Source organism: Aptenodytes patagonicus, chromosome 1 (genome assembly GCF_965638725.1).
Source record: "Aptenodytes patagonicus chromosome 1, bAptPat1.pri.cur, whole genome shotgun sequence".
NCBI classification, from domain to species: domain Eukaryota; kingdom Metazoa; phylum Chordata; class Aves; order Sphenisciformes; family Spheniscidae; genus Aptenodytes; species Aptenodytes patagonicus.
In genome coordinates, this window is record NC_134949.1 from 75,850,333 (window position 1) to 75,876,589 (window position 26,257).

The following is a 26,257-nucleotide window of genomic DNA, read 5'->3' on the forward strand; positions in this document are numbered from 1 at the left end:
TGCATCTGCCCTGTGCGTACCTAGTACTCCAGCACTTGGGACTGCAAAGAATGGCGTTGAGAAAAATAAACCAGAGAACTAGCTGGCATGTATTGGCTGAATTATTTTTGCCGACTGGCTTTCTGAAAGGAAATTCATTAGGCACATTAGTATGGCCTCGTGCAAATTGTTTATGCTTTTGACTCCATGCTCCTAGGTCCATTAAGCTGGAAATGGAACTGGGTACGGCTGCTGGAACAGAACACACGGGACTTTTCTGCCAGAGCATTGGTAAAGTGTGCTGTCTTAGGTTTTTTTTCTCACTTCATGCTCCAGCACAGTTGCTGCCATCCCTCATTTCTCCTGGTACATTAAACATCCAAGGTTCAGGAATGCAAATGATTATGCTGAATGAATCATCTCCATAGCCTTGTGCATCTAGATAATATCATTGTCTTTAGTTGTATGTTCGTAGTATGCTTCTTGAATAATGCAGTGTACTGGTGGTTTCTGAAACTTTAAGTATCTGGCATATGATATCATTTGATGAAAGTTAGTGTAAATCCATTGATATCAGGGGAACTGTGTCAATTTAAAGCATCAAGACAGGACCTTAATGATCATATTTCTACTCCATTTCAAGGTATATTCAAAATAGAGGAATCTTTTAAAATGCGACATTCCTTAGGTTGTTCTTTTTAACATAAAAAATGCAGATGTGGGGGGAGGTAGAAGAAATGGTCTAATTTTTATAACAAGCAGGACCAGTCTGAAGACGACTTGGTATTACAAGCAAAGTGCTAGATTTGCTGGAGCACGTAAGGTTCCTGACTCTAGCCTGGTAAAGCAAAGCAACACTGTGCACTGTGGCTTACTAGAGTAGCAGATTAGGGAAGGGAAATTTTGGCCTTGAGGCAAACTCAGATAAAAATATGTTGCTTGTTAAAAAGTGTATTTGTTTTCCAAATCATAATCTGGATAAAGCCTCTGGATAAAAACCTCAGCAATAGCTCCCAAGTGTGACACATCACTGTACAAACTATTCTGGCCCGTCTGTAAAACAAGAGGCTGAATTTCACCACTTGTACTGTTTGATTAGCTGCTTTGGGAATATGCGTACTGAGCTGCTAAGGACACAAAGGTCTATCAGCCAAAGCAACTGATCACTGAATGATCATCCCAGCATTTGGAAACCTTCTGGGAGTGTAACCACTTCCTCAAGGGGGAGTTTATGGCCGTGGCTGTTATTTGTTCTGTGTGATTCATGTCCAACCTCAGGTTCTTCAGAGCTGCTGACAGACTTGACATTTACAGCTACTTTCAAACCTACAATTTGGCCTTATCTGAAAAATACCTTGGCCTTATCAAATGGATGCCCTTAAGGTATTCTGTTTTCCTGTTTCTGAGTTGTGCTGTAGACCCCAGACCACACCTTCCTCCTCACTCCAGAATACCCTTTAGCCTGGTTGTTAGGTCCAAATCTAAAGTTTTTTCAGGTGAAGTGTTACTGCTGCTTCAGGGAGACAAGCCACTAATGGTAGCTTTTGTTCCTGTTTGTTTATTCAGTAATACTTTAAAATAACAGCTTAATCTGTGTTCACGTCTTTGGTTTTTATTGTAATCGCATAAAGCATGTGGAAGTTACTTAGTATTAATGTGATTGTCAGAAGTCCTTTGATAGAATTTCTACTGTAATTCAGTATTAATTACTCTGAGCATTAAAGAAAAGGAGCTTATTTTTTGTGCTGCCTGAATCTGAAAGAAATCTTCTTGATTCTGTAGGAGATGGCAACTTGCTTTCCCTAATTGTTTGAATGTGAACATCTGTAAAAGCTGATGTTCTTTGGGTTTCGGAGAGAAAAGGTAGCTCAAAGGAGTACAAACCCAGGAGTTTATAGTTTGACCATAGTTTCACATACAGCACTTGTTGGTAAGGTGCTTACCATCTCCTCCACAACCCATGTGGTATCAGTGGGTCACCTCAGTCTAACTCCTGTTGCAGTAATGTTTTGGCACCTTCATGAAGGGAACTGGTGCAAAGACCTGAGTCAAATGAAAAGAAATGAAGCTAGGGCTGGATGTATTTTTTTGGCTGACTAAAACTTCCAGGTAATATAGTTTAAGTTGTCCCAAGCTATTTACAAAACCAGGCTGAGCAGTTTCACCTGAACAACATAGAGCTCGGTTCAGAAAACCGGCCAAGGCAGATGCCATATTTTATGAGAGGCGAGTAGTCACCTCAGTCACTGAAGCAGCGGTAGGCCCGAGTTCAGTTCCCTTTTCTGTGTGAGGGGACTTAAACCTCTATCTCTCATCTAGTAGGAGGCAGTCCTAACCACCAGCAAAGGGGGCATGCTGGGCTGGTGCTGTCAGTGTCACCTGCTGATATTGTTCCAGTTTGTGTGACTTAAACAGGGAGGGCCTGAAGGCTGGCTGACTCCACCACCAGTTTAGACGGTAACCCTCTTCTTGTCTTCCTCTCTGAACACGCATACAATGAGTATTGTACGTCCAGTAAAATTACCGTTAACGAGAGGGATTGAAAGACCCTTCTTCACTCATTGCTGATATCTGAGATTGTATTGCCCAGGTGAATATCCTGCCAATGTTGTCTCCTGGAGTCAAGCTCCATCCAGTTCTGACAATTCATTGTTATTGACTGTTACCTGAGATAGGGAGCAAAAGAGAGAAAGGTTTTCTTGCCTGGTATTTCGGAATGGGAGAAGGTGGGACCACATCTGAGTTATGGTGTATTATATAAAACAAGAGGCATAGCACCTCTAGATGTGTGACACGGGAAGAACGCCAAATACAGTTACAAAGCTGCTCCTATATAACATAGTATCAATGCCACTGACCCTTCTCTGGCATTTGGAAACTAAGAGCTAACTATGGAATTGAATGTTTTGCTGCGCTTTCATTAACCAGCGCATAGAGGGCTGTAAAGTACTCAGTGACATGCACTGCCTTTCAAAAGTATTACTTTGTCCTAGCAAATAGCATTTATTTCCTGCTACCTTAAAAAGAAAAAAAAAAAGGTTTTTTTACTTCATTTACACTGTATCTCCTTTGAATGAAGTTAATGAGGGGAAAAAAGGTGAAGGAACTCTAGCACTTTCACAGGTATCAAAACAGTTGAAGAGATCAGCAAAAGCTCCAGCATGTTTCAGCTATCCGTACTTTTTTTTTTTTTTTTGGTCAAGAGTGTTCTAGCTATAGCAATTTAAATTGAGTACAGGCTGTACTAACAGTTGAGGAGAAACCTTGGCAGTTTAATTGCGTTGAAGAGAAGTTTGTGGCATTCTCAGTATTAAACATCATACATCTTGAAAAATATATCTGGATGATCTACTCAAAATAGTGGACTCTCCTAAGGGTACCATACTGGAAGCACAGTGCTAGGAGCATCTATCAAGACTTAAGAAAAGGTAAAAGGAAGTTGACATCACTAAAGGGCAAAGAAAAGGGAGATTAATGGAAACAGAGAAATATCCTACCAGAAGTTGAAGTTGTTTCCAAAGGAAATGGAATTTATTATAAGCTCTGGCTGATTAAATATTTTATTTATGTGGCAGGCAGAAAAAGTTTCTAAAAAGAACTGACTAGAGGAATGAAAACCTAATGCTACGTCCTCCTCCCAGCAACAGCAAAAACAAAAAAAAAGCAAAAAACACCCACCCCCACTGTATGGTCAATTGATGACCAGGTATAAAAGAAGTGCTCAGAGAAGACCCAGGGAGGCTGTATGAATTGTTTGCTTCTGTGTTCACTGTGGAAGAAACTGAGGACATTCCCTGTGCCCACGGGGAGACTCAGCAGGCTGAAACTGAGATAATTATTAGAGAATTTATGGTATAGATACAGGATGAATGTGAACGTATTGGCAGGACTGGACTCACCCATGAGTGCTGAAGAACAGTAGTGTGTACTTCCTCGCTTAAAACTGCATTGGTACTTGAAGACTGGAAGGTGTTAAAAATGGGATCAGTATTTAAAAATAGTTCAAGTAGATCTGTAAGCCTGGCATGTCTACCAGCTGAATCGGTAGAGACTATATTATAAGGTAATATTAGTGAACACCTGGATAAATGTAAGTGCTCTTGTGAAGAGTCAGCAGTGTTGAGTCCAAGGGAAATTTTACATTGTAAAACTTTTGGAGTTCTTTGAATAGATGCATGTGGATAAGCGTAATCTATATCCGGTAGATAAAGTCTATTTGAATTTTTAAAAGACTTTTGTCAAAAGGGATCAAGGATTTCATGACGTAAGAGAGAAGGTATTGGTAAAATAATTGGTTAGAAGGATGCGGAGAATAAGAGATTAGGCAAATACTTGGAAGTAAGATTCACTGAGGTTACTGCATCGACAAACTACACCAGTATCAGGAAATCTTCTGAGCTGAAAATACTTGGATGTGCAGTTTAAAATATACTGGTCATGTTCTTACTCTTCCCTAGGTGTCCGCGTGTGAGTTGCAGAGTGAAGGTTGGGCTCTTTCAAAGATCTAGTGTGCAGCAAATCAACACATCTCAAACACTGTTGGAAGCCTTGAGAAGCATCTACTAACGCTTCTAGGCATAATTGAACAGCACCAGAATTGCTGAGAAATATTGCTTTAAATTGATATTAGATGAAAGTAAAGTCTTTTTCTTCAGAAGGGACATTTTGCAAGTTCACTGAAGGTAGTGACTTAAAGGTCTGCAGCTGCAGTCCTTGGGCTGGCTTGAACTCTCCTGGCTCATTTCCAGGGATTTTACTAATGGCATGAGCTTTTGTGCCAAGGACTGGAAGGGACTTCCTTGTCTGTCAAACTGCTGTTTCTCTCTCTCCTTTTCTATCTTTCTAGCCTCATGTTTAGCTTCTGCTAATCTAACTGCTCCAGAGCAATTTATCTCCTCTTCTGTTTATGCTCAGGTGGCCACTAGTTCATTGCTCAATTGCAATTCTCATTGCCCTAGGGATGCAAAACAGGTGAGGTTGCCCAGAGGGGAGTGGCTAATAGAGGAAATACAGAGATCTTCTTTTGCATATTTTAGAGTTGTGTGGATTGATTTTACTCCATTTAAAATATTGTAGATTCACCACATATTCCTATGGGCTCTGAACAACTGTTTTTATTATCAAGCTTTTAGTTGGCAGTGTTGTTTAATAGGGATCTGCGCTCCAGCTGCAGGCCATGTGGCATGATCTCAGAGATCACCAGTGATACATGTAGTATAGTTTAAAAAAGGTGCTCATATGCTTAAAAAAGAGCCTATCCTAATTACAGCTGTTGCCATAAAGTCTGTCGAAGCATCTACTGTTTTAAATAATTTCTCTTCAGTCTACGCTTTTTGTAGCACAGAGCATCTTTAAAAAGAAAACACATTCAATTCAAACATTGCTGTTTTCTCTCGCTATCCAGTTCTCTGGAAAGAGCTCTAAGAGGTTGAAGAGAGGATATAGCTGAATGTCACCTTCACTGACAGTTGCAAATTATTAATATGCAAAGGATGTCATGATGTTAAAGAGAAAACTCAAAAGACTTAGTAAAAGTGTTCTCAGCTATGAATAGGTCTTTCATGGCTGTAATCATTTGGTATGTTTTATATTTGGGTTACAAAGCATGTAAGGCCAGCATGAACAGACAGGAAAGCATAACGTTAATTAGCTTTGTGTTTGCTGCAGTGCTATTGCGGGCGGTGATCTAGAGACACCTGTGTCTGGACAGTAGTTGGGTAAAAGACCTAGACGTGCAGGAGATACTGCACTGTTCTGTTCCTGTTTGGTTGCTGTCCCAAAGACACAACAGACTGTCTTAGGGAACCCGTGTTAATCAAAAGTAAATCTCCTGAAGACTATATCTGGGCTTTGTTGCAGTTCTTTTTCCCATTAAACCCTGAGAAAATGTGTGATCTGGTTACGTTTCTTCTCACAGGCTCACTCTGGCATACAGTCCAGTGAAATTAAGTGCTAAAGGTATCAGGCTTAGTTCTGTAACTTTTTTTTCTAGCTGATTTCATTGGTTCTATATTTTCTCATCCTCCAGACTTTCAGCTGTAAGAGCTGCGAAGTATTCAGAAGATTGAGAAATAGTAGGCAGCAATTTTATTTTGACCATACAAGTAGTTTACAGCCATGCTGTTCTGGCTGTCCTTTTATATTATTTCCCCTTGTGTGTGGCTTTAGCAGCCACAATCTTCAAAGAGTCAAACTAAGATGAACAGCTCATCTTTTGAAAGCTAAGATTCAAGCTGTCAGGTAACAGGAAGGATTGATGTTTAGCTCTGCCGGTTTTGGAAAGAGTAGCTATTAAAAGCACATTCTAATTTGAGTTGGCAGAATAAGGATCACACACAGTCCCAAAATACCAGTGAACACTGATTTTAATGTTTCATTGCTTTGGTGTATAGGATAGCTCTGTGTTCTGTTGAAAAATGGAGAGTCAGCTTTCCCTTGGCACTACATATAGTATTCCCAGGGTGACAGCGTAAGAGCAGTAATGGGTGGAGGTTTCAAAAAACCCCTAATTAATACTGAATTCAGTCAGAAGGGGAGCCTGTCTCTTCATGGGGATTAGAGCCTACTTCCGCAATGTCTAACTGGACTTTCTGAGTGTATCAAATTATTCTGAAGGTCATGTGCTAAGGTCAGTGGGTCATTAAGAAACAGGCTGGTGGAGAAAGATGTAGTCTGCAGTCACTGTGGAAAGAGTGTGTTTCCTTGCTTTTGAGTCTTTAGGGCTGATGGTGGGAGTGACCAGAATCCCTGACCTGGAAAAAGCCATTGAAAAGGTGTATAAAAAGGAGAATCAGGCTAATGTATTTGTCTTTAATCTTTGGGACCAGAGCTGAGAGGAAAGCACCGGTTCGTTGAGGTTGGAAGCCTCCGTCCATAAGAAAGAGGAGGCAGTGTGGGGTCTCAGCAGGCTGCAGGTTGTGCCTAAGGGATAAGCTGAAGTGAGTTTCGGAGACAGTCATACCCTGAGAGGAGCAAGCGTCTCCGCTGAGAGTCTGAGTGGAAGCGGATAAGGGAAGAGCAACTGACATCATCTACCTGGACTTGTGCAAAGCATTTGACGCTGTCCCGCACAACATCCTTGTCTCTAAATTGGAGAGACATGGATTTGATGGATAGACCACTTGGTGGATAAGGAATTGGCTGGATGGTTGCACTCAAAGAGTTGTGGTCAACGGCTTGGTGTCCAGTGACGAGTGGCGTTCCTCAGGGGTCAGTATTGGGACTGGCACTGTTTAACATCTGTGTTGGCGACATGGACAGTAGGATTGAGTGCACCCTCAGCAAGTTTGCCGACAACACCAAGCTGTGTGGTGTGGTCAACACATCGGATGGAAGGGATGCCTTCTAGAGGGACCTTGACAGGCTTGAGAGGTGGGCCCGTGTGAACCTCATGACGTTCAATAAGGCCAAGTGCAAGGTCCTGCACATGGGTTGGGGCAATCCCAAGCACAAATACAGGCTGGGTGGATAATGGATTGAGAGCAGCCCTGAGGAGAAGGGCTTGGAAGTGTTGGTTGATGAGAAGCTCAACATGACTCGGCAGTGTGTGCTTGCAGCCCAGAAAGCCAACCTGGGCTGCATCAAAAGGAGCGTGACCAGCAGGTCAAGGGAGGTGAGTCTCCCCCTTTACTCCACTCTTGTGAGACCCCACCTGGCGTACTGCATTCAGCTCTGGGGCCCCCAAGATAAGAAGGACATGGACCTGTTGGAGTGAGTTCAGAGGAGGGCCACGAAGATATCAGAGGGCTGGAGCACCTCTCCTATGAAGGCAGGCTGAGAGAGTTGGGGTTGTTCAGCCTAGAGAAGAGAAGGCTCCGGGGAGACGTTATAGCAGCCATCCATTACCTGAAGGGGGCCTACAAGAAAGCTGGAGAGGGACTTTTTACAAGGGTCTGTAGTGATAGGACAAGGGGTAATGGCTTTAAAATGAAAGAGAGTAGATTTAGGTTAGAGATTAGGAAGAAATTCTTCACTATGGGGGTGGTGAGGCACTGGAACAGGTTGCCCGGAGAAGTTGTGGATGCCCCATCCCTGGAAGTGTTCAAGGCCAGGTTGGATGAGGCTTTGAGCAACCTGGTCTAGTGGAAGGTGTCCCTGACCATGGCAGGGGGGTCAGAACTAGATGATCTTTAAAGTCCCTTCCAACCCAAACTATTCTATGATTTGCTGTCTTTGGGTCCATAAAGGGCAGTCAGGTGGGAAGAGAGGAGAGAAAAGGGAAAGGAAAAGATGGGAATAGCATCACCCCATCCATGCTACAAGCTCTCAACTGGGTGACTGTGGTGCCTGTGGAGGGGCCCGCAGTGAGAACAGGGGAGAATCCCTCGTGCTGAAGCTGTTTGACATGAGATTAGACAAAGCACTGGGATCTACCGCAGGAATAAAAGCCTCCTGCATTGGTGGAGAATGTTTGGCATCTGTAATTTCATTGGTTTAATAATCAGCCTTTATGATTGCTCATGTTACTTCATACCTTTTCTAATCACTCTGAAGTGCATTGCAGGCCTCATTTTTTTTGCCTGAGGCTCCGAGCATACTTCCAGTTAGATCAGAGTTGGTTTTGCCATTGACTTTAATGGTATTATAGTTGAATCTTAAGTCAGGTAGCTATCCTTAGGCTAAGTAAACAATGGCTTGTGTAGTTGGGGAAGTTGGGATAAAACAAAAAAGGATAAAACAAGCACTTCACGTGCTTATTTCTGGCTCCCTGTGTGGACAAGTAGAATAGTCTACCTTGCACCTAATACATGCCAAAAGTGCCTATGTGGAGAATGAGCACATGGAAACTAGTATGCTGTTAATTCAAACATAGTCTGTGTTTTAGTAAGATTGGCTACACAAGCCCCGAAGGGGCAAATAATCAAGAAGTGCATGATATGAATGAGAGCACAGGGCATTAAGGAGGGCATCACGATTTGAAAGCATAAAAGCACTCTGAGAAATGAGTGCAGTAAAACTCCTCTGTCACTGCAGTGGAGGTTCAGATGTGTGGTTGCAAGCTGACTTGCTGTGACCCCAGCTGTAAGCATTTTCCAACAGCTGCAGCAAATTGCTAAATCATTCTTGGCTAATGCTGACATCAAATTATCTAAATAATTTTTGTAAGGTTATCCTTTGCCATAGGGACAAATACATAAGTCTTTATATGCCTTCTGCTCTGTTCCCTTGAGCTCTATTTGTCTTAATTTAAAAATAATACACTATTGCTTTGGCATACGAGCTGTTCCCCTCATTACTCAATCTTTTTTTTTTTTCTTTCCAATAAGTCAACTTGTGATTAATCCACAATGCTGAACTTGTGACTTTGCAGATGCCAACACAGTAAGTGACTGGGATATCATCACAGGCATGAGATAGTGACTCTCCAGGGAGATCAAAAGGAAACCAATATGCGAGAAAATGCTGCCATTATTATCTGCAAGCGGGTTAGCTCAATGTCACTGCAGCAAATTCTTTGTGGTTACTGGAAGTCATCTCCTAGTACCAGAGAGCAGTCCTATCCCCGAATATCTGCTAAAGTACATCAATAAGAACATTAAAAACAGATAAAAAAACAAAACCCAAAACACTTAATGCTCTTAAGTCTTTGTACTGTCATGGCAATGTACTGTGGCAGTTTTCTCTTGGATGCATTGTTCTCTCTGGAAGAGTAGAGCACAGCATTTGAGGGAACTCTACAGCTGGTATCAAGGAAATTATTTCTCTGATATCTGTGCAGCTGTGCCTACACGTGCCTGTTGAAAGTTGTGCTCTTTAAGTTGATCTGTCATATGGACCTGACAGCAAAAAATGTGTTGCTCGTGATTTTATTTGCTCGCTGTCCATTAATGAGTGCAGTGGAAGTAAAGCACCTGGGCTGAATGTGCTGTGATCTGCTTTCACCAGCATTCACAGTCATCGGCACCTCTCTGGGCTGTCATCAAGCTGCCGGGACGCATTACTGCAAATTACTGAGCAACTCTCATAGTCTTCAGGTGCTGCTCAGGGCTCGGGAGATTCCAGCTCCAGTTTTATCTAAATGCTGGCAACCTGCCATGCGTTTGTGTGAGCTTAACTGCAGAAGGTCAGAGGATGACCCTGAAAGCCATTCAGCTGTTTCTTGCTCAGAGCTGAGCTGGGGAGATAACGTCACCCGAGATGCACTCTTGCATGAGGGGCTGGATCATTTGATGGGTTTCTTTTGAAGCCCTGTGGGTGGGCGCGAGCTGCACAGCTTTTGGGCTGTGCCGCTGAGAGTAGCGAGTGTTCAAAGCATGTCAGGTAGAAGCGACCTCTAACTAGGAACCAGAGGCTCCTCATTCAAAGAAGGCCAGGCAAGGATCAGCATGAGGGAAGGTGTTTCTGCCCATCTGGATGCAAGGACTGCATGAGGCTGACGGCGTCCATGCCAGGACAAGCAGGAAGGAACCATATTGTCATGCTCACACGTGCGCTACAGAGCTGGTCAGCTGCAGAGGAAAAGCCCTCCTGGTCTCTCTGTCAGGCATGGAGTAGCCTCCTTGCTGTCTGCTGGGACGGATGCGGTATGGTACCCGCAAAGCCACCACTAGAGTGGGGTTGCCTGCAGGACTCCTTGTCTGGATTGGGAGCTAAAGGAAGATACACCTGAGCTTCTAGTACCATTTCTAGAAACTTGCTGATGCATGGCGTTTGTCCCCAGATTTCGCAGCCTCTAACCAGCCTGTGAAATGTCAGAAAGCTGGATAGGGCTTCTATTTTTACAAATGGGGAACAGAAAATTTCATTTGCTTCTATATCTCCCCTCATGCGGAGCGCAAGATGGGCAGCAGCTTTTTGGCTGTGTTAGGCCATCAGACCAGCTGTAATCAGCACGTGTTAGGCTTCTACATGGGCTCCTGGCTACCTGTGTAATGTCCATCTGTTGAACTGGGCGTGATGCCTACTGACGCTACGATCCAGGTCATTTGAGTGAGGCACGGGTTTCCAGGAGGTGATGATGTTCCTGAAGGACAGTTTGCAGTAGCATGACAAATGCTGTCCCTTCTGCGTGAAGTCCCTCCCATGCACTGCTCTCGTGGCAGTGCCGTTCACTTCTCGTTACTATAAGGCATTTGGGGAGATTCATCTAGAAGAAATGTAAACGCATTGTGGCAATGATAGCAATTGAATATTCAGAGACAGTCCCTGGCCCTCTGTGACTGTATCTGAGCAATTTTAATGTATTCATCTTAGAGCTGTGCAGTGCTTTTCTGGGAATGGTAAATTTGCTGAAAAAATGCAGTTTCAGAATAACCACTTCTATTTGCCACCTGAAGTGAAATTTGTTAACCAGCTGTAAGTGGACATGGTGAAACCAGCTTCCAGGAGTGACAGATGATGTGTTTCTGCCTTCCCCTCAGCCAAGGTGCAGGGACCCCATCGCATCAAGCTGTGTGCTCAAGTTCCCCTTACTGCGAAAGGGAGTTTGAACCTGCATCTCCCACCTCCCAGTGGATGTCCCAAGTTATGGGGAGGGGGATAGTCTGAAAGCCTGCTGCTGGTCTTATTCTACCTTTTGTAAGCAATTAGGGTGATTAGAACAGGGTTTGGATACTGAGGCTCTGAGGGCCTAGGTGAATATTGAAAGTATTAAGCTAGGGAATTTTTTTTTTTAGCCTCAGTGACTGTGTCCTGGTGGAAATGGAACAAGTTTGATAGGATGCACCCAACTCCTGTACAGGATAATCTGACAGGTTGTCTTGCTGCTCCTTAGGAAGAGAGGATGGTAAAGCCTGTTTTGGGGAACACTTAGCTAAAGGTCTGATAGTGATGGAGTGAGAGGGCCCATATGAGAAGGTACAGTGAGACAATGAATTTCTGCCAGGGCACCTTGGTCTCGGCTGGCCTTCTATATTCAGCTGTGTCTTGGCTATTTCTACAGAAAAGAATGCCAAATGCAATAAGTTATGAAATTATTTTTATTGTTTTGTTTTGTATGTTCAGGTTGAATTGATTTCTTGCTTGGAAGAGAGTGGCTTTGTCTACATTAGCAAATAGCACCATGCAGTAGGAGCAGATCTGCAGAGCAAAACAGTAATGAAGACCCAGGCAGATTTCAGGGGGTTTGCTTCAAAACAGCTTTATTCTAATCCTGCTTGAAGGAAATTTTTAAAGAAACTTGTAGCAAATCAGGAGACCAAATATTGCATGTTGAAAATGTCAACAAAACCTTTCAACTTATTAGGAGTATTTCAAGTTTTCTGCCAAAACAAAGACTTCAGAAAACCTGGTACATGTTCATGAGACACTTCAATGCTGTTGAAGCTGTATTTTTTTGTTGGCAATTGCTTCAGCTGAAATTTTATCTGGCGCTTCTTGAGGTCGTCTGGCATCCTACTTAAACCTGTGTATCTTGCTGTGTGTGTGATTCTTGCTGTTGTTTCAAAGAGGTCTATACACAAAATTACTCTCTTCATAATGCTTTAAAAAAGGTATTCTTATGCCTATCTCTGCCTGCACCAGAGAAAGGAAAAAAAAAATCCAGTGCTGTTGTCTCAAGTTTTTGTTCTGACTCCTCTGCTGTGTGACTATGAAATCAGTCATGACACATTTGTCTTAGCTGCAGGAAACTGAGAGAGAGGAGGCAGCAACAAGGGCAAGACAGGCACTTGGGAGCAGAGAAAAAATTAGGGATCACATGCAGGAGAGCAACCCAGCTGCAATGAAAGGAGTGCCTGTGAGGCTTGTGCAGAAGTGGCTTTTAATGTAGTAAACTTTGCCTGCATGCTGAAGTCTGTAGATCAGTGTCACGTGGTAAAGGCGGGGAGGACTTAGTGATGCTCTGAAGATTACGTGGACTCTGGAAAGAAAGCAGATTATCGAGAGTAAATCATAGTGACTTTCTCATGCAAAGGTACCCTCCAATGCAGTCAACACCCCAAGACAGCAAGTGTTCCTGTTACTTAGCAAGTTTGTGGTTTAGGTATTGGATTTTACCCGTGGCTCTGGCTGACCTCCGTATCAGCTACATCCAATGATATATATTTGGGATACTTTAATATTTTACTGAAATGTGATTTGTTTAGTGTCAGACGTCAGGACAGGTCAAACATCAGTCCAGGTTTTGGTGTGTGTGAATGGCCTAGGATTTCCTGCCAGATGTCTCGTTCCTCTTGGCATATCCAGAAGCATATGGCAAGGAAAGGTTATGGTCTTGACAGGATGCTGGTTTTGGAGTAGTATATAAGTCTAACATCAGGGATAAAACAGACATCAGCAAATAGCTATTGGCAATTCAACAAATTGTAACCTGATGTTGTTTCTATATCAAGAGATGAGAAGACTATCATATTAGAGAAACAATCTGTACATATACTTTGCCCTCCTCATAGTTGCCATCTAGTCTCTCCTTTAACTTGTGTGCTACAAATACCAGCTGCTTTTAAACCTACTCAGTGTGTAAATCGTGCCATCTTAAACACCAACTCTGAATATTGTTTGGTGCCTGTTGCTAAATTTTTGTGGTGCCACTTATCCAAAACAATTCATTGATTTCTGTCTTATTGTTTGTAACAAAGTATGTTCTTTGAGATTTCTCTCAGTTCCAGAACGAGAATTAACTACTATGGTAGCACAACCTAAATCACTATACAGGCATAACAAAAACAATTCTTCCAAGTCTTACAAGTTTTATAAGTCCAAAGTTTTTATTTAATTATTTCTTGGTGTTGCTTGTTCAGCATGTAACTTTGATTCTTTTTTAGTATGCCTTTAAGAAATAAGAACAACACGGACTTTAAAATTTCTTTTAAAGATTCCTGTGCCTGAAAAAATAAGTTGGGTTTTGGACAAAAAGAAAAATGTCACTAAAAATGATTGATTTTCAGGAAAACTGTCAGTGTTCATTCAGGGTTTTTTGAAAAGATGAAATCAGAAACTTTTTGGTTTCTGGAGTTAGCAGGATACCAGATAGTTTTCAACTGTCTATTCAGGTTTATGTTTCTAGAAGAGAGGCAGTGTCAGACAGTCAGAAGTTTGTCTGGACTTTCTCTGGGTCGAGAAAGGTGTGCCGGTAATTGTAAATATGTGTACGAAGAGCAGCTTTTAGCTGGGTTTTGAAATGACTGGGAGAACCTATGTGTGACCAACTTGTTTTTCTCTGTTGTTTTACAGGTTCCAGAATCTGTTGTGGTCTCGAAAAGCGTTTGTGGACAGCGTGAAGGTGTATAACCACAGCTACATCTACATGCCAGCATTCTCCATGAAGACGGGGACAGGACCCTCCCTACGTGTCTATTACACCCTGGAGGACTTCGGTGCCAAGCAGGCAGTCCTTTTTGCCAACCCCAATTTCCTGCGTGACATTGGCAAGTTCTGGAAGAGCAAAGGTATCCATGCCAAACGGCTTTCCACGGGACTTTTCCTAGTCAGTGCCGCCCTTGGTCTGTGTGAAGAAGTAACAATTTATGGCTTCTGGCCATTCTCGGTGGACCTGCACGGGAAGTTTATTAGCCATCATTACTATGACAATGTCTTGCCCGATACTGGATTCCACGCCATGCCGGAGGAATTTCTACAGCTCTGGTTTCTTCATAAAAGTGGTGTACTGAGAATGCAGCTAGAACCATGTGAGGACCCTTTAATCCATTCTTCTGCCTGAGGATTGTAGGAGTCGGTTTGGGAGATCCAATAGTTTTTAATTTCCATGCTCTCCAACAGAGAGTTCTGTTTTCTGTTGATTCTTTTTAAAGGGAAAATAATCGTGGATCTGCATGGACCATAAAAATGCTACTTGAAGGCCAAATGGAACACGTCCTTAATGTATAGTGCTTTATGGAACTGGGGTGGGGGAAAGCGAATGTCTCCATTGAGTCCATTCAGCAGCATTATGAAAGTAATGTCAGAAGCAGCACAGCTGAACTTTCCGGGGGACATTTTTAAATGACCGATGTAAAAAGGGCATTAAGGCTCGGAGAGACACAGGGCCACTCACAAGCTTTTGCTGACAGTGCCAAATATGACTGTCTGTTCAAAAATCCATTTCATTCCAGATTGGCACCGTGTACAATGTTCCTTTTTCCTTTTTTTTTTCCTCTGTGTGTGGGGTGTGCATGTAGGAGAGCGTGTGTGTGGTGTTAACTTTGTTTCTTTCCTTTTTCTTTTTCCTTTTTTTTCTTCTACTTTTTTTTTCCCCCAATGGAAGGAAAAGGAAAGGCTTAAAAGCCCCAGGAGCTGAGTACCATCAACTCCTTCCAAAGACTCTTGGGAGAGTGAAGGGTGCTAAGAATCTGGTTAGAAGAATGTCCTAGGAATGCCCTGCTACTGAGTATGGGTGGACCTACTTGCTGTAGGTTTTATCAGGATAGTTTAGGTCATTGCACTTATAGCTATGCTAATGCTATACTGTGGGCAAGAGCTGGTTAAGGGAAATTGGTCTGAAAATAAAACTTGTGTTACAAAGCCAGTAGTGAAGTGCAGCCTGGTTTCAGTTGACCTGCTGCAAGATTTCCGCAGTGACTTTTGTAGCAGGGATGGTTCCTGACCTGTTTTGCTGTCCAGCCTTGGGGATTAATTCTGTATTCATTTGGACTCCAGATGTTCATTGACTGTCAAGGGGATTTGAGGTGTTCAGTGGAATGCAGAATGAGGTTCTTAATTTGCTTGTAGCAGAAAAACTGCAGAAATGAATGTGTCATTTAAAATGAGTTGAAGCTTCGAAAATCCTTTCTCTTTGTGTGACTAGCTCTTCTGCTTGGATTGTAATGTTAGCCTTAAAGACTTGTACTTTTCTTGCAGGACTGTCTCTGGTTAAAGATAGTCTGAAAAATAAAACAGCCTTTGGGAGCACTGAAAAACTGCATAGCCAGCAAGAAAAAAGTAAAAAAAGAAAACGGCAGGCCCTTACGTAAGGCAGCCTCTCTCCTCGCAGTGGGTGAATTACGTCAGTGTGCGCGTTGCATGTGCGCTGCTCCGGCCGGCGCAGCGCCTGAAGGACTGTTTTATTTTGGGTTATTACTTGGGCAGCAGATGGTCCTATCGCCATGTAAATGAGAAATCTTTTTGTTTGTTTGCTTTGGTTTAGCACTGTAGGACAAGAAGAGAATACCAGCTCAGTCCACGGTGCAATTTCAGCTGCAAGATGTTATCACCATTAACTTTAAAATCCAGACCAGTGTTCTTTTTCTTATCCTTCTATCATTAGTAGCTGAAATTCTAGTCAAAATGTTGAAACAACAAAACTGTCATCAGGTTTCCACAACAACTTCCTGTGCTACCTGTTTTAGCTCCAAAGTGCTAGTATTTTGGGGGATGTGTCCTATCATATGTTGACAACGTCTCTCTTTGTAGACTACCAGCTACAAGTTATATAGTTATAATTAAAAAAAAAAAAAAAAAAAAAAGCAAAATCCGTGGCTCTTCTTTAAATATGAATAATTCAACTATCTATGTAGGACACTGGGGGGGGGGGGGGGGGAAATAATGTTTTGCTTTTTAACCCTATGTTTCATATTAAAATCTTCTTTCTAAATATGGATATTTCAAGCATAAAGTGGGCACTGTTCCATAGGATTACAGGGCAGTGTAAACTGTAACATGGAGATTTGGATTAAATAGTGTTCTAGAGATAAAATCCGAATGTGCTTCTATAGCCCATTTTATCTTTGTCCATTTTTTTGTTAAAAGTACAGTCAACACACTGATGGAACATCACTTGATAATTCGTTCCCTTTCGTTATATTTGTTCTATCTATGATGTGGGTACTCCGTGAGGAAGGATTTGAAAGTAATTTTCTTTACTGCTTGTTATGGCAGAATTTTACTGAGCTGCCCTTCTTGGAGAAGAAGAGGTGCCTGTGTGGTTTTTATTGTACGTGTCAAGTTTTGCACTTTTTAGTGCTTTAAAGATGACATTATCTGTGAGAACAACAGTCGAAATATGGTGTGCTAAAATGGCACTTCATCAGGAGGCCAGCATTTCCTTGGGGGTGGGAGGGAATGAGGAGAGTAGGGGGGAACTGCCTCTTTGCTGGTCATTTTTTTGTATTTTTATCAGTACTTGGGAATTTAGTTCTGAACCTCTCTGACAGCTCTCCAACCCTTTGGTAATCCTTTTTTCCATGTCTTGGGAAAATAATTGGATTGGAAGAACAAGAGAAAAACATGTATTTTTGTAGGAAAACTGTGTGCAGTGTTTCATAATGTCTGGCTTGTTCATGTTCAACCGGTGCTGTGGGTATCTGGAGATGTTGTAGTCCCCACCTCTGTAAGACTGAGGCAGACTGAACCTGTGGTCTTTGTGAGTCCCTTCTGATGTCTGCAGTCCTCACGTTTGCAAGGAGATAGCTTCCAAAAAATTACGGGGGTAGGAGAGACCCAGGCTGTGTGTGATGTGTGACTGATGTTGGAGAAATTGATAATTCTGGCTTTGTTCACATTTATGTATAGTGAATATAACTGCATCTTTCAAAGACAACCACATTTGATGGGGAAGTAAAGCCTTCAAGGATAAATAATTTTCTATAACTTCCAGAAAACTGGCAGCTAAGGAAAGAAGAGAAATGAAAATAAATGCCCCTTTTGAGAGAGCAAAATCTGTTTTAGCTGGCTGACTTGCCAGTCCATGCAAACACTGGCCAGTGATCAGCCTTTAGCTCAGCAAGTAAAAAGGGATGCAGGAGAGTACTGCAAGTGTTTTGTGGCAAGAGCAGTCACACACACACACAAAAAGCAAAGCAGCTGGGAACGTGAGAGTGGCAGCTGCCTGACAGAAATGTTGGAGTAAATATGCTCCGTCCATGCTGCTGCTCAGCGTGAGGCTTGCCTTGTCTAAATCTAGGGCGCGGGGTGTGTGTCCATGTATAGGATCATTGATGTGAAATATGGCATTGCATGCAAGGGACTGAAGTTGCATCCTTCTTCAGGAGGGAGGTCACACCATGGGATAGGACCATACTTCTGTTTAAAGACAGGCACAAGCAAATCCAGGAGGCTAACTGTAGGTGTTAACCATGAGAAATCGGCATCTCGCAGCCATGGCAAACTTTGGTCAGAGTGATTATATCCATTTAGCATTTACTTACTGATTGATTCTAGTCCATTGATGGCAGTGCCCTTAATCAAATCTCATTGCTTGTGTTGCTGTATTTTCCTTGAAGTGGATTGAAATCTTGATGTTTATTTTGTTAGTGAAATTCCCTACTCTAGCTTCTCTATTTCCGCTGCCAGTCCCTGAATTTCTCTGATAGCGTAGCTAAAGCTGCACGAGTCTTTGCCAGGTTGAAAGCTACTGCAATTCATCTTCAATAAAAAGTAGTTGAGACTGGCCAAATGATTTGTTAATGCTCCTAGTTATTAATTTTATCATAGAGGTGACAGGTACAGAAGCGCTGGAATCATTCTGCATAGGAAGCATTGCCCCATGTTTGTAAGCAGAATAAATTAAATTCCTTTACAAGAGCTGTGCATGGAAGATATTCAGTACTGAAATTGCTCTAGATATAATCTTTTTGGGGGTGTATATGCTTTTGAGTAAATCAAGACCAATTTTTGAACTTGTGCCAAAACTATGTGAAACTTCTCCTTCCTGTTGATTGCGAAGCCTTTGGAGCTCCTTCTAAAACAGACGAGCAAAAGAGAAGCCAGCAAACAAATCATAGAGAAGGGGTGCATGTGCTCATGAGAATAAAAACATTTATAATTTTGGCACAGACCTTACTATACTAGTACGACTCTTATTCATGAATGTTGTATTTTTATATTTTTGCTGAAATGAAGATACCAAGTTTGGGGTGAACCAGCTACAAAAGTCAAAGGTCCAAGCCTCTGTTACAGCTTAACTTTTGTAGAATATAGAAATATTGGCCATTTTGTCGACTTGACTACTTTTGCCGTTTTGTTAGCTTCACCAAAATGGTGTCATAACATACACTGCTGAGTTTGCACTTCTGTGGGAGCTGAAACTAAGCAAAACATCTGCTTTTTTAAACAATGTCTGAACTGTGGTAGTTATGTGAAACCGTTCCTCTATACATCTTCATGGAAACTGGTTTAATATCTGGCTCACCCTTGCCTGTAATTAATAAGGAGAACACGAGTGAGGAAACTTTTGATCTAGAAATGAGGATGATGAAGGTGGTGGATGCTATCTCACCATTTGCTGCCTGCTTTGGTTCTTTTCTTCAGTTCAATAGATTAGTAAGTATTGGAAGAAGTCCAGGTTATGTGAAGGACAGGCAGTTCTTGAAGAGTTGGATGATGCTGGATAAAAGGAAGATCAAATCAGTGGTGTAACAAATTGGAGTGTAGCAATTCTTGATAAAGATCCTCAGTTCTAAGCAACTGTAGGACATTTTCATCTGGTAATGACTGTGAAAAATGGACTACCTATGACCTACCGATGGTTTTCTGCAGGATGGCAGCAAAGCAAAATGCTATGAGGTGGGGAAACTGATTAAACAGAAAGGGAAATACAATGGAACAAAGAATGACGATGAAGAATCTGTCTTTCCCTTCTCTCCTGCCACTCCCCCCAAAACACATGTATAAAATGGACTAACCAGCTATTATCCTGAGTCACCGTCTCCTTCATGAAATGATATGGTGGGATTTCCATTAGCTGTTGCTTCCTAGTAAACAAAATTCATCAGACCTTGTCCAGAAATGCCTATTCCCTGGCTCCATGGCTGTTTGGGGGATGCTTTGGGGGCTGTGGCTGTCCTGGTGTGCTGTGACCTCCCTAATGGGACCTGCTCCTGATGTCATGTGGTTCCATCAGATCTCCCTCTGGGATCATCTAGACTTGTATTTGTGCCTCAAGAAGTCATCCTAAAGAATCTCTCTGCTCTATCCTTCCTGATGACCATTCTCCTTGGGATTAGAAGTGTGATTTAAAAAAATCAGCCATAAGGTAGCTAATATACGTTGTCATCTTGAACCATCTTTTTTTCTAAAGTGTTGATAAATCCAACAAGAGTTAGCTCCAAATCAAAAATACGACTTCAGTTAGGTGTTGATAATTCTATCACTGGAGAACGGAAAGAGGATGGAAGAAGGCTGTGTTTTTCAAAGCGATTGTTGTAAAATAGCTTCTCTTTTCTTGAATTCCCAGATTTTGTCACTTGGAATGTATCAGATGTTTGACTTTTTGGTAGTTTTTGAACAGAACAATTAGTAAAAGACTTACTGGCCTTTTTGTTAAATACTAACAAACTAATTTTCCTAAGTGTAACACAAATACCCAACAGGAGGCTTAAACTATTCTCCCTAGCTGATATTTCTTTGGCAGCAATGAGAACTGAAACAGCTACTTACTCCTCCCTGATTATTCATTTTCTTCAGTTTTTATTACAGCAGGTTGAGCCCTGGTGTATTCAGCCTCTTCAGCTTAATGCATATACCTAAAAATGAATTGCACTCTGTCTTTTCAGCTGTAAAAAAAAGTTGTTAATTGAAAATGGTTGCGTAGGTTCTCTCTACATCAGGAGAGACGGGCACCTCCAGATGGTGATTCATGCTTTTTCTGAACATGGGCTGCATTCAGAGGTCTCCGCAGGACTGTGAAAACACCCCGACTGTGTCTGTAAGGCTAAACTGTGCAGGGCAGAGCAAAACCTTAAGCATTTTCCCTAGCGGTGTATAGTTTGCTTGTGAGCATCCTGCTGTGGCTTTGTCGGGCGCCCACCGATGCTGTCCTAGCTGGTGCTTAGGCACTGCATGGGACAGGGGATTGCAGCTCAGTGACCAGCTCCCAGTAGTCCATGCGGGTGATGCCAGGACTGAGGAGTTCAGCTGTGTGTTGAGTTCAGCCAACCCCGGCGTGCCGCTTGCGCTTGGGGACAGCAAGTAGTCCTCACCCGTGTGAAGGCAGCAGGTATGTTCAGGGCAGTAGCATGTAAGGATAAGGCTGTTGACTGCTGCTGGGACTTGGCAGCCATCGGAGTGGCTCCATTTAGATCTGCCGTGGGTATGATTCAGCAAGTGCCGTTGCAGACCAGGTCCTAGATAATTATTCATGGCAAGGTTAGCCCTCTCCTGCTTCTCAGTCAGAAGTGCTGGGCTTACTGGAAATGATGGCAGCTCATCCCGTTGGAGACCAGCCTGCTTCTTGCCCTGAAACACTTTTGATCCCTGGCAAGTCTCAGAAGGGCCTATTAAAACTGCATCTTAAAATAATCTACGTGTACTCCCTGCTGCTATTGAGTTGTTCAGCTTTCTGTTGAGCTGAATGTTTATCCTGTTTGGGTCCCTCTAAGGCAAGAGAACCTTTAGCACTCAGACCACCTGGAATTTACTGTGTTATTTGGCATCTTCACTGTCCAAGTTAAACCCTTTTTTCTTTTAGACTAGATTTAACTATTGTGAGTGAATCCAAAGTGAGTATAAGAAAGCAACACCACAAGTAATTGTTCTCTGGGTTTTTGAATAAGCTGGTGTTCAATAAAACACTAAAGTACCTTTTGAATAGTTCCTGTTGATTTCTAATTGTATATTCAATGAATTGTTTTGCTCAGATGGGGCCCATAGCAAAGATGAGTTGCATCATTTTCTGTTTATTGGAAGGGAGCAATTACAGATGCATAATATATTTTAAGCTAAATTCTTACCAAGAAGTTAGGGAATCTACATATTCTGCGAGAAGCTTTGTTATTGTGTGATTACCTTGGTAGTAAAGGAAACATTTTCATTAAAAGTAGATGCACAGAGGAAAAGAGATTTTGATTAGAACAGTATAATCTGGAGCACCGAGACTCAGATTCAAGTCCCTGCTCGGATGTCTTTGACCAGGATCTTGGTGTGCTGTGAGAGTGCCATAATCACAACTGCTTTTTCTTCTCTGCATGTATTAATTTTTGTAGAAAATGCTTGAACACTTTCTTTTATAATTCCTACATGCGCTGAAAAGAAACACTCCTTTTTTCAAGAGTGCAAGTTTTCTTTTCAGATACCCATAGCTTTTAGTAGTATGTGGAGCAAAACTGACAGAACATGTCCCATTTTTCAGGAGAACGATGTTTTGGAGTAGTCTGGCAGAGCTCCTGCAAACACGCAAGTTGATTGCTGCCTCCTGAGCTGTAGAGTTTCAGCAGATGATACAGTGTGCTGCACTGACAATAACAAAGGTATTTTAGCCGCAGCTCTGCCTGCTTGATGTTTCCCATATGCCGAGTGGTATTTCTTAGTTCTGCGAGGGCTCTTCAAGTGTGGACTTTGATCCTGAAGATCATACATTGACTAAGTTTAAAGGACTGGGCTTTGAATGTACTGAAAACTGAAATGAGCACTGAAATAACTTGAAATAAGTCCTTAAGTGTATCATTTGGTCACACTGGATTGTTTGGCCTGCTGCAAAACAGACTGTCTGTATGCAAAAGCCATTTTATCTGAGTATGAGACTTGTATCTGTGAGGAGGTCACTGGAAGGTGAATGCCTGATGCTGCATAGGGCAAGGACTTCCAAAAAACACTTACTGTGTTTTTATTTATACCAGTAATGAAATCCCCATTGAGCCAATATTGGATTAGGTCAGCATTCAGTGCTCTTGAAACTCCTACCCCATAAGCATTTCCAAGAATTCTCCCATGCACAGGCAGAAACAGTAGATTTTTCTTTTCTTCGTGCACTTCATCTTGCATTAAAAATGGAATGAAGTGTCAATCAGAACTCTTATTTACCCTTTTTAGAGGTCTCTGTAGACTACCTAAATAATATATAGGCACGTAATTCTGTAAATATAAACAAATTAGCTGATAGTCTGACGTTTATATCTCAAACGCTGATTAGTATCTTGAAGAATTACTTTAAAATCATATAGTGAAAAAAAATTGCATAGATTTTACACGTGAAAAAAATCCCATTTTTTTCTAAAATACACCAATAACTGAACAAAGTCTATGCTAAGAGATATGTGAGTGTTTCCCCTGGTTTTCAAGTTATTCTGCACTTCTAGCTTTGTACTCAAGTCTGTACTGCTGCAAAGCTTCAAATTTTAGACTACTCCGTGTGGTCTCCTTAGATTAAAAATTAAATATTGTACTCCAAATGTAGTCAAAAAAGAAAGAAAAAAAAAAAAATCCTCAGGACAGAGGTTCAGATCTTCCGAAGTCTGTTACTGTTTACGTACTGCCATTTAGTCGTGGTGTCTAAAGAACTAGCCAAAGATCAGAAAGGAGATAAATATGCAAGATGGCACAGTCTTTTTGGTAAAGATGAAGGAATGCAAGCATGTATTTAAATGCTTTGCTGGACTGGGAACTAAAGTTATTAACAGGTGTTAGGTCTTCACTCTTTTCGCTTCTCTTTCCCTCTGTTCTTGTGGTACCAGGATGAAACCTGCTGCGTTCACAAGTTGTTTAAGATCTCCTCTGCACTACAGTGAACTCTCATCCGGGCTCTAAACCTAAAACCATAACAGAGACATAAACCACTTCAGGTTTATTAATACCGAGTGCAAGCAAGCTTGTATGCAGTATTTCACATCTTCCTAGTACTAATTACTGTATTAACTCAGAATTAAAATGAAGGCTTTCTTATTTCCGATACCACTTACCTCAGAATGTTTGGTATCTTTCTTCCTGCGGTGATTTCTCTGTCAGGTGAATGGAGATTATATTTAGCTCACTGGGAGATGTTTTGAGAGTTAGTTAACTCACGCTTGGGAAGTAAAGTGAAAAAACAGAAGTTTTATGAAATATAAAGGTTTGAACAGTGAAAACAAGCAAACGAATAAACTTGTTTATTTGACTTGACTTTATGCTTATATGTTAAAATCCACCCTCACTGTTAGTAAGTACAATAGGGACATTACCTTCAGATAACACGTAGATTGTAGGAAAATGAAAAGTCATGCATTTTAATGAGAAAAGAAGGTTTTCTTCTCTCTGCCCTGCCCTTCTATGTATAAGCCAAATTAGCTGCTCTCTCTTACTGTTCTGGCTCCTGTCAAATCAACAGAATTGCCTAGATTTTAACCAGCTGTCTGTTCTCAAACCTGAGGGAATTCATCCTATGAAAATTTTAAATTAAGATATTTTCAAGCAGTGCCAGATTATGCTACCTAGCTAAAGGTTCCGATTCTGTAAGCTGCTGATTTTTTCCACAAGTGTAGAGCATGAGCATTTGATGCTATTTGGTGGTGGTGGTTGTAAGGCAGATATATTACTGCATTTCAAATATCTGCTGCGCTAAGGTGTCACAGTCTGAAATCAAATCATGATCTAAGTCATGTCCTTGTTTCAGCAAGTTGCATAGAAGTGATCCATGTGCTGCTCTATCTGTCAAGTATATTGTATGAGCCAAGTGAAAATGAAAAAAGGCTTTTGCTACAGTGTGAAGCCTCACCATTGACTGGCTGTATCTGGGAATTAGATATCCTCAAGTAATTTATTGTGCATGATGGATCTGATGCCTGCTAATGTTTCCACTCATTGCCAAATAATTTTGTTAGACTTTATTGATGTAATGATATGATCTTTTCCCCCTGCTATTCAACTGCAATTTTTCTTTTCTGATAGTTTTTGCAGGGAAGAAATCTTTCTTTATTCTCATTTTTTTTTAATGACAATTTATAGCTAAGGCTCAATTCTAGTCTCAGGTGCTGGTTGTCTGAAAAATGTTGGTCTTATGCTTTTATCCTGTGTTGTGCACAGTATCTTCTTTTCATAACACTACGTATGATGATCAATGATGAAGTCTTGACAAATTATCTTCCTCTTAAATATTAAAAGTCTTTGAGAACTGAAAATTCTTCTGGCTTTCATAAAACCCAGTTTGGCTTTAAGTGTCTTTGGGTTTTAGCCTAAATTGCACGCAGTCAGATCTTGAATCTTTGCAATATCTTAGTGCACTTATAGGCAATCAGGCATCAGTAAAATATAAATTTATTTCCAAAATTGCTTTCGACCTCAGTGAAAAACAAGGAGTCTTTAATAAACCTTCTTAATAATGGCCTGTAACTACCACGGTGATAAAAATATTTTTTATTTTCATTTTATGTTTCATGGAAGTTACAAGCTGAGGCATGGATATAAACAACTCAAATTGGTATCAATCTAGTTCTCCTCTTGTTTTTGGTACATGTATTCTTTCCAGTGACATTATTTTTCATTTTTTCTTTTGTTTGCATCTCAGTGAATATCTCTCAGATTCTCATCCAATACCTAAATTATTACTACGTGTAATGTACAGGAATTGCACTTAGTAAGGTTTCTGTTCCTCTGGAGAGTTTACTAGTAGTCTGAATTTTAAATGAAGGGGATTTTATGCTCTTCTTCAGTGGCTTTGGGGGATGCTCAGGGGTGCTGCCAGGGCCGTACCTTGTGCTGAGCAGTGGGGCCAGGCTGGCACAGGGATTTGGGGTAGTCTCGGGGCTGTTGGGTGCTCACAGTCTGGCTGGGTGAGAGGAGAGCCAGCGGGCAGCGGAAGGTGATACGAGCCCCGGGATGAAATCCGCAGCGTGGTCCCAGCCCTTCCTTGCCAGAGGCTGAGCAGGAGCTGCTGCCATCTGCTCTCTGCCGTGTGCTCCCTCCCCGGGACGTGGCGTGGGGCACCTGGTGCTCAGACACAGCCAGCCTCGCTGACCCTGCTGGGAAGGATAGTTTTGAATTTGAGAAATAGTCTCCCAGCTGGAAATTCATGGAGCAGGGTTATGTCATCTCCTGCCCTGCCTTTCCTGGTCCTGAGCAGCTCATCACCAGAGCTGGGTGCTGGGAGCTCCCCTCGGCTGACTGGCTCCGCACTGCAGCCTCCCAGTGCCGCAGTGGAGCCAAGACATCTGCTGAGGGACGAGCCAGCAAATGTCTGGGCCCTCTTAAAAGCAGAAGAAACTTCAAATGCAACTGCTAGATCAATCAACACAAATAGCAACACAACTCTTTTTCCTTTGTTGTGGAAGGGAAGACGGTGCAAAGTGTTTTCATGCCAGGCTTTAGCCACTTACAGGTCAAGAGCAGGAAGTCTGAATGTGCAAACAGTTTGCTGTAAAGTCTGATTTTGCACCATGAGCATAGGATATTTTCATTTAGAAACCTAGATTATTTTTTTTTAAATGTATTTAAGGACAAATATGAGTATCTAAGTTAGCAACTGAAATCTTGTAGTCATTTTCATCTTCCCCAGCTCTGGCAGTTCAAGGTGACACAGCAATTCTGCCTTCATGCTGGAAGTCCTTTAAGGACTTGTAAACCTTTGCGTTTCTAACGCATACCAGACACCTTGCTTTAACCTGTGTTAGTGCTGGTTTCACCTGGCTATTTCTGAAAGCTCAAGAGAAAAGCACACAAACAAATATATGAAGAAAATTAAAGGTGCCTCGCTGTGATATTTTTAAAGTGGTACATTGCT

The 26,257-nt window shown here is 41.8% G+C and overlaps 1 protein-coding gene across 1 annotated transcript in view; it reads left to right on the top strand.

Annotated features, from left to right (window-relative positions):
- ST8SIA1 (ST8 alpha-N-acetyl-neuraminide alpha-2,8-sialyltransferase 1) overlaps positions 1–16,305 on the top strand; it is a 130,704-nt gene extending 114,399 nt beyond the window's left edge. The window contains exon 5 of the mRNA XM_076343192.1: positions 14,092–16,305. Coding sequence (XP_076199307.1) covers positions 14,092–14,578 — 487 coding nt within the window. The 3' untranslated portion in view covers positions 14,579–16,305. The remainder of the gene's footprint in view (positions 1–14,091) is intronic.
- The last annotated feature ends 9,952 nt before the right edge of the window (positions 16,306–26,257 follow it).